This window comes from Littorina saxatilis, linkage group LG1 (assembly GCF_037325665.1).
Source record: "Littorina saxatilis isolate snail1 linkage group LG1, US_GU_Lsax_2.0, whole genome shotgun sequence".
In the NCBI taxonomy this organism is placed as follows: domain Eukaryota; kingdom Metazoa; phylum Mollusca; class Gastropoda; order Littorinimorpha; family Littorinidae; genus Littorina; species Littorina saxatilis.
The window spans coordinates 34,252,749-34,264,762 of NC_090245.1; the positions used below are offsets into that span (position 1 = coordinate 34,252,749).

Consider the following 12,014-nt stretch of genomic DNA (forward strand, 5'->3'; position numbering starts at 1 on the left):
TTCTTGTTTTGTGTGTGTTGGGTGTGTGTTTGCCTGTCTGCGGTGCACGTTTCTTTTCTGGTATCAGCTATACTTAAGCAGGGAATCTTTCCAGTGATAACCAACATGGACAGTGGACTTTCATTTCACACAAGGACGGAATTAAAACAATAACAAAACGCACAAGTCAGTACTAAAAATTTGTATTCAGAATTAAAGTATTTATACAGGCAGGTAAGATAATTATTGTATTTTCCTATGATTTGATGTGCTTGATTTGAAATATCCACTAAACAATTTAGATTAAGGCACAGTGCTCTGCGTTTTAATTTTTACACCAAGATATAAAGAAAACAATCAATTCCAATCCAGTTAAAATTATTATCTCAAGCACGAGAAATTACTCAGTTTTACAAAAAAAATTCTCTGAAAATTCTAAATACATGTAATAGTTAAATCATTACACAAGACACATAATGTGGGGGAATGCAAAGTATTCCACCAAAGTATCTTATATGCTATGACATAATTTTAAAAATCTCTTGAAACTGACAAATACCACCTAAATGAAGTGAATACATACATACACGATGTTCTTCACAAGAACAAATTCAAAAAGAGACAGTACTTGATTATAATAAACAACTTAAAATTCATGAGCAATCCAAGAGTTATACCCAGTATCCAAATATCCGCAGAAGAAAATCCTGTTGAAATGATCACCATGCACTATTATAAATGTACTGCGCATTTGATTTTCCATTCAATGCATTCAGTTACCTTAAAATAATCGAAAACGGTCAGGTGATATAGTGCTACTAAAAATTACCAGATTAATGAATCTTGCACTAATATTTGGACAACAAAATGTTGCAACAAACAGCAACTATGACAACAATATAGCAACTACAACATCAACAAGTCTGTTAGGACGCAACAACTTTAAGTCAAATTAAATAAAGCTTAAACAGAATATTAAAAACTTCTTCAGGAAAAAATCACAGATTTATACAAAAAAAAGGACTGTATTTTAAATAAATTCTAACCCACATCCTTATTTCTGTCAGGTACACGCAGAATTCAAGGTAACCCATTTTAAAACCCATTTTCACACAATAAACTACAAAAGCAAACAAGTAACAAAATAAAAGACAGTACGTGTAGTCCAAAACATATAGATGTACATGTGATTTTTTTGCATCTTGCATTGAATGCAGCACCAAACAATTTAGAAAGTAACATACACATAGACAGTAATATTATTATGCTTGAATCACAACTGCACGACAAACCATAAACTTCCAAGAGGGTTTATTTTAAGTCGAATCAAATTTACAAATCAACACTCTCGCAGAAATAACACTTTGGTGGACCCACTTGCTAAACCTTTCTGAGAGAAAAAAACTTCTAAGAATTTCTTACTGGCATTGTTCAGCGTTTCATGCAGTAAACAGAGTAGCGAGAAAACTGAAGTAGAACGGTAATTGTAAACAACAACAAAAAAGAATCAAAAGAAACTGGTGTGACATGCATCCTGATAAAAACATCTGATCATTTGGAACATCTCATCAACGGAACCTACATGTAACTTATAAGGTACGTGAATTAAATGTAGACATTTTCCCATGCGAAACTGGAGGTTCTGGAGAGAACAGCAGGTGTGAACCTGGTCATTGTGTTCCACGTCAAACACCAAGAAAGATAAGAATATACTCCCCTTTGGTATTGTGATCACGAAATAACTGTTTATTTTGTCTGGCAGTAAATGCTTGATGCAGTAAACACAAACTTTCTTCAGTTTAAATGTATCAGCTGTCACTGTGGACCAAAAATAGGGCTATATTAACAGGAATTAATGTCAAGAAAATTTCCCAACCTGCAGATATGGACTACCAGGACTAACTCAGAGCACCAAATAGTTGACGCTGTTATCAACACATATATACCGATATGAGGCTACTAGTGCTGTAACTTCATACACTCCTATTACTATCCTTGCAGGACTAACAGTGACCTGAAACCATGTCTCTCACTTAACTAGCGACCCACATAATGTTGCAACAAATTAGAGTTAAACCAATACATCTTTTATCTTATAGATTAGTTTTAAAACTGGAAATTTTAAAATTGATGCTCTTCCAGAGCAGTACATACTCTCTAACTGCGGTGTCATTTCTTTGCAAGTCAAATATGCATCAAAACTGTGAGTTAAATTCGTTCAGCAAGATGTTAATTACGGAAGATTTGAGAAATGAAATGGTGAAGAGTACATGTAATTTTAACCTCCTAACGAGACATGCAACATTACAATTCTTCCTCTCATAAATTGTGCGCAGTTTATATCATTAATTAAGTGTCTGCAGTAGCTTTTTTTTTGTCTCAAGATCTATTCACGCTAAATATAGTTTCCACAACAAAGCAAGCTTTGAAATCACAAGTATACAATATTTCAAGCACGCGAGAATTATTGTTAAATTAATATATACCGATATGTCTGTATATATGCAAGCTTTGCTGAAATACGTTCACAACCAATTTTTTAAATTTTTGTTTCATTTTAATTTTGCCATGCACATCATTGTGGGGCTTTTAATCCATGAACATGTATCCCTCAATACATAATTCATAATCAATGAATTTAAAAATAAACAAATTAAAATAACAAAAATTTTTTTTTTAGTAGGATATTCAGTGAACACAGAATGGGGACACATACAGCACAATAGTGAACTTTGTTGACAATGACAGCGGACATGATGATGAGTCACCAGGTGTATTATCTCAGTTACGAAATGGGACATTAACTTCAGCTGTATATGTACATTAGTCCACAAACACACTCTTTCTCACCCTTTCTGTCGATCTCTCTCTCACCACCCCCATCCGCCACCCCTATCTCTCGACTCTCGCCCCTGCCCCAGTAACGATGTTCAGAATGTATGTGGTGTTTGGAATGTTTAAAAGGGATGAGCACAGTATTAACAGATATATGTCCATATACATGCGACACCCTCACAGCAGCAGTGAAGCGAAACAAAATGGCTGGTATAGGGGGAAGTTGAGGTTGGAAATTATGCATGAATGCACTCAGATCTATTGCTATCCCCTCATCAATGTACACATTTGCATTGATGCAAGTCATGGAGCACGTACATTTGCAGTGCATTTAGTTTAAAAAGTCCTGAGCCTTGCTTACTCTATTTATCGGTTCACAGTTAGCTTCCAATTGACACAGTAACAACACTTCAGAGATTAAGTGGCAAGGCTTATCAGTGTCACACGGATCAAACAACACTTGGTCACTATGTGTTGAACGCACACAGACAATACAAGACAGTGGGCCACGTACCAACAAGTAACCTTGACTATCTACTTGAGTTGATCATTAAAAACAAGGGAAACAGACTCCTCTGCCTAACTGGTTAAAACATCTTTCATTCTGGAAATGCAGATAGATGTGTATGTACATTAAGTGCAGTAATTTTATTTACACAGTTGACAGGAATTATTAAATTATTACAGGTACTGTCTAGAACTCTCAATGCCACATGTTTTACTCTGAGGGGGCCCGGTAGCTCAGTTGGTAGAGCACTGGACTTGTGATCGGAAGGTCGCAGGATCGAATTCGGGCCGGGACGGACACGGGTCAACTTTATGTGCAGACCCAGAGACGGAAGCCATGTCCCACCCCCGTGTCATCACAATGGCACGTAAAAGACCTTGGTCATTCTGCCATAAGTGCAGGTGGCTGAATACACCTAAACACGCAGACACCTGGGTAGCGCGACTCCGTTGCTGCTAGCTTTCCACTGGGAGGAAGCGACCCGAATTTCCCAGCGATGGGACAATAAAGTAATGAAAATGAAAATGAAAAGAAAATGAAATGAAAATGAAAATAAATGAACTATCTAGTAATTGTTTTGCATAAAAAGATAGATTGTTCAAAGGCCAAAACAGATATGTATCGATTGAACTATGGATTTCCCTTCTTTGAGCCATATGACGTCAGAGGCCGACAAAACTTCATATTTAGGTGGCCAGCCGAGACTACAAAATAGTGCATGTTTGTGTCCGTTCAATCGTAAAAACTAAAAGAAATTCTAACCAAAATCGATCGATACATAAATGTTATTTGTATTTTGACCAAAATATGACATTTGACACAGACCTCGACAGTCATTGTTCACCTCAACCGCTAGCGCAGTCTCGGAGGAACACTGATGGTCTCGATCTGTGTAAAATGTCATATTTTGGTCAAAAATACAAATACCTCCATTTTAAGACTCCCTCCTTTTTAAGACTTGATTATATTGATTTGTGAAGGTCTTACAGGGGGGGGTTCCACTGTAGAAGGGTTTGGAGGCTGCCTGTCCTCAGTGTTCTTCTTCTCTGGAAATATTATATACAAGTCTTAAAAAGGAGGGAGTCTTAAAATGGAGGTAAATTTACAGAGGTTCGGAACAACTGAAAAAGCAAGGTCTTAAAATGGAGGAATTGTCTTAAGTTGGGGGATCTTAAAATGGGGGTTCTACTGTACCAGCTACTTCATGGTGAAGAACTCAAGGTCAGCGGTGTGCAAAATTTGGCCTATAAAACTCAAGCGTTCTGATATTTCACTTATGAGGCTATGTCAGCTTAGCTAGATCACAGGGGTGGGTTGCATGAGACGACTTAAGCTGGGCGGAAATGTGCTCAAAGTTGAGATGGTTGACTTTACGCCAAAAGCGCGAAAACCGGGGTGCATGAGCGGTCTTACGTTCGTTGAGCACAGCGTTTCTTGCTTAACTTTGAGCCTTCTCCCCCCCCAGCCTTAATGCTGAGCTTGGCAGAGATAACAGACTTAACCAGCCAGTTGCCGCTTGCAAGATGATTTTTTAAAACCTTTTATCTATGGTGCTATAATAGGTCGCACCAACGCGACGGAGTTAGACAACTTTCTTGTTTACTTCATCTGTGCCCGGCAACCAAAAGGTTTTTGTTTTTGTTTTCTTTAGGGTGAAATCATTTTTGGCTCACGTAAGTGTAGCCTATGCGATGATAAACTTTGTCTGTCTGTGCGTGCGTGCGTGCGTGCGTGTGTGTGTGTGTGTGTGTGTGTGTGATAGAAACTTTAACATTTCCGAGTCTATGGATAAAGCTCGCATAAGAAGATTACGTCTCGGTCAAAAGTGTTTGACGTGTGTGATAGAAACTATTTGAAGACGTCACACTATGACGTAAGAGGGTTAGACGTCACGCAAAGGAATTACTGAAAGTCTCGGTCATTGTTATTGTGAGCGGGCCGAGACTAGTTGGCAGATCCAGGGTCTCGCTTTCTTGCACAGTTTCACCTATGTCTATGAGGCTATGGCTATGCTTACTGTGTGTGTGTGTGTGTGTGTGTGTGTGTGTGTGTGTGTGTGTGTGTGTGTATGTGTGACGGAGTGATTGAGTTTGTGTTACTGTTTGTCGATTTCTTACGTGAGCCTTGAAGGCTTCGCCTCTTGTTTATTTTTTTATTTGTTGAAATATGTATTTATGTATTTATTTATTCAATCATTAATATATTTATATTTTGTTGTCTTTTTTTTATTTGTTAGAAATCATCTTTTGTTACCTAATGCTGTCTCTAAGTGTTTTATTATTTGATTTTTAAAATTTTATTTATTTAATCTTATTTATTTTTTAATCTCACATTATATGACTTTGGTTTCTTTTCCTTCTATTTTGTTTTTACTTCATTTTTTATTTTGATATAATTCGTGTTTTTTTGTAATAGACGATGTTCGGAAATAACTTTTGCTGCGGAAAAAAAGAGGGCAAACAAACCCGCGTGACAAAATAGGCCAATGACTAGCAAGCGGCGTGTTGCTACACGTTGTCGCGAGCACATGTAAGACACGCAACTCAATAGTGATTGGCCTATTTTGTCACGCGGGTTTGTTTGCCCTCCTTTTTCCGCAGCAAAATTTATTTTCAGAATTCGTCTATTACTGTATTTTTATCTTCTTTTTTTTTAAACTTTTTAAATTTTTGGTCGATGTTTACCTTTTCAGTAGAGAGCGATTCAAGATCAAGAAGACAATCTTTATTTTTCTTCTACTCGATCCAACATGCACAATGCACAAAATAGTACTGTAACGCCGTACGCTCTACTTTGTACTACACACGGCATCTCCTGTGTTGGCATGAGCGCGCGCTTCCTGTGCATGCTTGAATGTGCCCAGATGCCGCAGAGTACATTATTGTGTTACAGACGGTCTCTGATGCGCCCTTTTCCCGCGAACCTACTAGACTGCAGTTTGCATTGGCTGTTGCTGACCACATTTCCCGTGACGTCATGGAATCTCCCACTAACGCTCTAAGTAGGTCGACAACGTCGACTTGCCCTCTTTCTCTGTTGAGTCGGCCCTTAAGACGGCTCATGCACCCCGACTTCGTTTCGTGCTTTGCGGATTCTTAACAGAGCAAGCTTTAGAGTAAAGTCGAACCGTTTGAGCTTGGAATTTGAGTTCTCTCATGCAACCCATCCCAGAATCTTAATGCAGTTTACACTTTGCTTTCCTAGCATAAAGCAATTTCATGATGTTCCCTTTATAAATTTCCAAATACATATCAATGTAAGTTTACTGAAAGAAGATCACAAAATTGTAAGAAAACAAACACAAAAAATCATTGTTCTTAAAAAGGCCATTGATGTTCACCTAAATGATATGCATATCAAAATCTTTCAAGGACTTTTCATTTAAAGGCTTTCCCTATCAAAACAGCGTACTTCCCCTACTGAGGAGGGGCAGATGGGCTTTGAGCATAAGGTATGCTTTGCATGGGAACAGTTGGGTTTTGGGAGCTAGGCGCAGAATGCAAAGGAGGTGAAAAGGACTGTGTCTGTGAAGGATATCCGACAAACTGCTCGGGGTATCCACCGGCAGGGGCTGGTCCGCTGTAGGCTGCTGCAGGTGGAGCGGTGTGTCCGCTGGCAACAGGATGGGTAGAGACAGGAGGGGATGCACCTTCAACCTGACTGTATGGAGGGGGAAGGGGTACGCCCTCATCCTTGACAACCTCAGAGTAAGGTGGAGGTCCCGTCATTGACACTGGCTCTGCATGACGGATGATTGCTGACCGATCCTGCAATGCGGTATATAAACAGTATAAGAGTACTGTAAAAATATCTCTTCAGTTGAGGAAAATAACAAGTTTGATGAACATTTGATAAAGAACTTACCTAAACTGGTTGCTGTTGTGTTTTATTTCTTTTTTGAAAATAGTAAGTGTCTACTGCTTTACATCTTTTAGACAGCTGTTGAATTACTGCACATAGGCAATTTCCATATATAATGTGCGAATCCTTAATTTAATTCTCAAATGTTTAGTGTTCTTAGTATGTCTTGCTAGGCTAAGTTCTATTTAATCAGCTATAGAAATCTCCTTAATAAATAAATAAATAAATAAATGGCAAATACTTTCATTGTACATAAAGCCAAACTTCTCAGTTGTTCAATTAAAGAGAACAGCAAAGAAATAGGCAAAAACATGTGAATGCAGTTGAAGGTTGCACTTGAAACAGAATGCATTCCTTTTATTTCACAAGGATTTTATTCCTTTTGTTTTGCACGAATACTCACATTATAACCTTGGGGTCTTCTACCAGGAGGACGTGCTTCCACAATGATGATACGTCGTGCATTTTGCATCTGTCTTACACGCTGGGCGCGAACGTAGAAGTAAAATGTCCAGAAGAGGATCTTCAGCACGATGATGACTATGATAATGCTGTGAACAAAAGAGAGGTAAAATGTGAAGTCTTCCGCTAAGAACAGGCATGGGAATTGAAATAAGAAACAAGAAGGGCAAAGCCCATACGACTCACATGCTTTACACATTTTTCCTACCATAATACATGTGACCTTGACCCAAGGTCAAGGTCATCCAAGGTCATGCAACACAAAGCTGTTAATTCAAGACATAGGAAGTACAATGGTGCTTATTGGCTCTTTCTACCATGAGATATGGTCAGTTTTAGTGGTTCACTACCTTATTTTGGTCACATTTCATAAGGGTCAAAGTGACCTTGACCTTGATCATATGTGACCAAATGTGTCTCATGATGAAAGCATAACATGTGCCCCACATAATTTTTAAGTTTGAAACAGTTATCTTCCATAGTTCAGGGTCAAGGTCACTTCAAAATATGTATACAATCCAACTTTGAAGAGCTCCTGTGACCTTGACCTTGAAGCAAGGTAAACCAAACTGGTATCAAAAGATGGGGCTTACTTTGCCCTATATATCATATATAGGTGAGCTATTCAATCTCAAAAACTTCAGAGAAAATGGGGAAAATGTGAAAAATAGCTGTTTTTTAGGCAACATTTATGGCCCCTGCGACCTTGACCTTGAAGCAAGGTCAAGATGCTATGTATGTTTTTTGGGGCCTTGTCATCATACACCATCTTGCCAAATTTGGTACTGATAGACTGAATAGTGTCCAAGAAATATCCAACGTTAAAGTTTTCCGGACGGACGGACGGACGACTCGGGTGAGTACATAGACTCACTTTTGCTTCGCATGTGAGTCAAAAAAGGCTGAAAATATTTAAGTAATATAGCAAAGTCGACGGTGCGAAGCGCCTAGCCTTACTAGGGGGGTTCAGGGGCATGCCCCCCCCCCCCCCCCCCCCCCTGGAATTTTGTCTCTCCAAAGAACCCAAATGGTGCAATTTGGTGTCATCTGAGCTCCAAGTTTGCCATTAAATTCAGTTTTTAGAACCATTTTTGCCTCCCCCATTTATTTTTTTTGGCGGATACTTTTGCTTTTTTGGCGGAACAAACACAAATTTGGGTTGAAATTTGCCTTTCGGCGGACAATTCCCATGTAAGAAGCAAAGAGATGTGTTAACTGTAAGTTTGGATTGAACAACTGTCAAAGGCAATCATCATTCCTCAGATTGTTTTTTCAAGTATGGTTTGCGTTTAATTATGTCTGAAAAATACCAAAATTTAAGATTCAACTGTTTACCTACATTGTTTATGGCCTGTCATGAGAGGTGTATTTTGGTAAAAAAAAAAAGATCGAGACAACAGTCTAGTTGTCCTTTATTGTCTTCTCTTCAGATACCACTGCATCCCATTCACACACAAAACGCAGCCTGCTGTATGTATGAGTTGGTTCAAATTGTAATCCATTGTAATTGATGAAGATAATAATTTCCCTCTGCATGTTGGTTAATCTGTTGGCTGGTCATAATAAATTATTGTGGTTGATCATAATTTTTTTTTAGTATCTCTCTCCACACACACACACACACCATGAGGCACATACACATACTCATACACACATGGTGTGGCACACACCCACTCACGTACACACATACTCTCTCTCTCTCTCTCTCTAGACGTTTTAAAAAAATAGCTCTGTCAGGATTTTTGCAATCTGGTACAGTAAGACTAAGAGCTCCTTTTACTTGGATAACCTTTTTAAAACAAGACGGAGCATGTCTCACGCTTCTGATGTGCTCTTTCTACGATCAAGACGAACAAGTCATTCTGATGTGTATGTTGTGCAGCGCGCACTTAGTTAGTATGATACCCTTTTCTTTAGAAAATGTAGATGGAAATCGGAGCCACGTTTTGCCACCAATAATGGCTTGTTGATCACTGGAAGTGATCGCTAAACACGTGTGTTTTCCTAAACTCACGGACCTCAAGCCAAACACATGCGACCTCAATCAAATCACATAGTGAGCGATCACTTTGTGCCAGAGATAACTTTCGCAACATATCATGAACTCCGATTAACTTGTGAACGCCGATTTTCAAACAAAAGGGGTATCTATCATATTGTGCGCGAGGTGCATAACATACACATCAGAGTTAATTGTTCATCCCGATCGCAGGATAAAGCTGATTGGAAGCGTGGTAGTGGTACCTGCTGTATCTCATTTTTAAAAGCTTATGTCCAAGAAAAAGAGACTCTCAGACCGCTGAAAATCCTGACAGAATTATATCCGAACATCATCTATTCTCTCTCTTTATTTCTATCTCTCTCAAATGTAATTATACTCACAAAAAGTAGTACTCCATGGTTCAGAACTCTGTGTCACTTGATATTTTGATAACCTGAAAAAAAGGAAAAGATGACAAGGGTTTGAAAAACAAACAAAAACTAACCAACCAAGAAACTCGAGAAAATCAAGAAATTAGTGTATCACGAAAATCAAGAAATCTTACCTGTCGTCCAAAAATGTAATGGGGGTATATAGAGTAACAAAACAAAACAAAATTCGAACTCTTAGCATTTTAACTAATATCTTCTGAAAAAGAACAGCTGTCATTTAAAAATTAAATGCACTAGTAAGATATTCTATAACAGTATAAGCCGTGCATACACTGCGTTTGCTACCATGAAAATACAAGCATATATATATATACATGTATAAATTGTACATTTGTTTGCAAAATTTGTGAGCACACTTTTAATGACCGCCGTCTACTTTAAGAATTAAGCCTGGGAGAGTGACACCACTTTTTGAACACTTAAATTGATGCAAACAACACAGCATTCAGTGTTAAATAAACAAGTTCTTCAGCTTAGATATATCCCAGCATGCTAGGAGCTTGCTTTTACAGTGGACAGGAGAAATCCCTTCAGAGAGTTATATATATATATCTACTCAAAATACTGAGATTCAGAAACCATGTGTTGGCCGCTTAACCGTTATGACTGAATAAAAGTTTAAACCTGCTCATGGTTATAACTTATTGCTTAATTGTTCAAAAGACTATTTGTTTTGCTGAATCTGGCCCAGTCACTGGGTTTGCTGGTATGATCACTGGCACACAATAGTGATTTTTGTTACTCTTGGTGCGGCAACTTCTGCAGCTCAAACTGCAAGCAGATACATGTGTGTATGTGTGTGTGCATGTGTGTGTGTGTGTGATCTTCAACAGCTTATATGATTTTATTGTAACTTGCGATATATCTGTGAGAAATACACACAATTCTTTTATAATTAAAAAAGGTTGATGACTGGAATAGCCTGGACTATGTGTATTCATGTATATATATATTATATATTACCTGCTATTCAGACTTGGTCGTGTGACAGACGTTTTCTTCCAGTTCCACACAAGATTACGTTGATCGTCTAACGAAGCAGCCAGGCTGAGTTAGACATCAGCTAATCGAGTGTGGAAGAAAACTCTGTCACACGACCAAGTCGGAATAGCATTTATGTCTCACAGCTTCAACAGAGGAGAGAACAAACACGTTTTGCGTACTCGCGCTTGACAAACCTAAACACAGGAGCAGCCATTGTGGAGAGATCTATTTTTTGACGGAAGTGACCGAACAACTATGAATGACGTCTCGGTATATATGTGAATGACACCACAGTCATCGTCACAGTCTGTATATGATCTATATCGCATTCTTTATGACGTCTTTCTGTGTCTGCATCCGTGAAATGTTTGTTCTTTTTGGGATCTTTGTCATCTATGTTCACAACTCGATCTGTCCTTCTAGATTCAGACTAACAGGCCTCATGAGCGAGCCACTTTCCAAGGGCAGCTAAATTCGCGTATGCAAACAGTACTGTCGTCTGGGATGCCGTTTTTAGTATTCTCAGCGTTGAAGAATTTGTAAAGAGAATTAAGAAACGATAACACCTGGAGAATGGAATGTCGTGTGTGCATTTTGGGGCTTTTGAAGGGACGATTTCGAGTTTGAATCCGTTCTTGCCATGCTCCAAAGCGTGTAACATACAATCTAAGAATCTTGCACAAGTTTGCTTTAGTAGTGGCAAAAAAGGAAAGCGTGTGACATTTAATCATATTAAATCCCTCTGAAGTCTGCATGAACACTGGATCATCACCGTGCACCGGTCCACTGTTGCCATTCGATCATCATACATATATCATCATATTATATATACGGCCTGTAGGCTAGATATGCGCCTTTTGCCTGCTAGGTGATATCAGTAGATGGTTTGTGTGTGGTTTATTACCTTTTCTTTTTCTTTGTTTTTCTTTGTTGGTGTTCAGCGTTCATATTT

General features: G+C 38.5%; 1 protein-coding gene across 2 annotated transcripts in view; it reads right to left on the reverse strand.

The window, feature by feature from the left end:
* Positions 1-166: 166 nt before the first annotated feature.
* Positions 167-12,014, reverse strand: part of LOC138967794 (uncharacterized) — a 48,777-nt gene continuing 36,929 nt past the window's right edge. For both annotated transcript variants that reach the window (XM_070340461.1, XM_070340453.1), the window contains exons 2-4: positions 10,028-10,080; positions 7,587-7,734; positions 167-7,089 (exon numbers count right to left, since the gene is read on the reverse strand). In XM_070340461.1, coding sequence (XP_070196562.1) covers positions 6,739-7,089; positions 7,587-7,734; positions 10,028-10,044 — 516 coding nt within the window. In that variant the 5' untranslated portion in view covers positions 10,045-10,080 and the 3' untranslated portion in view covers positions 167-6,738. The remainder of the gene's footprint in view (positions 7,090-7,586; positions 7,735-10,027; positions 10,081-12,014) is intronic.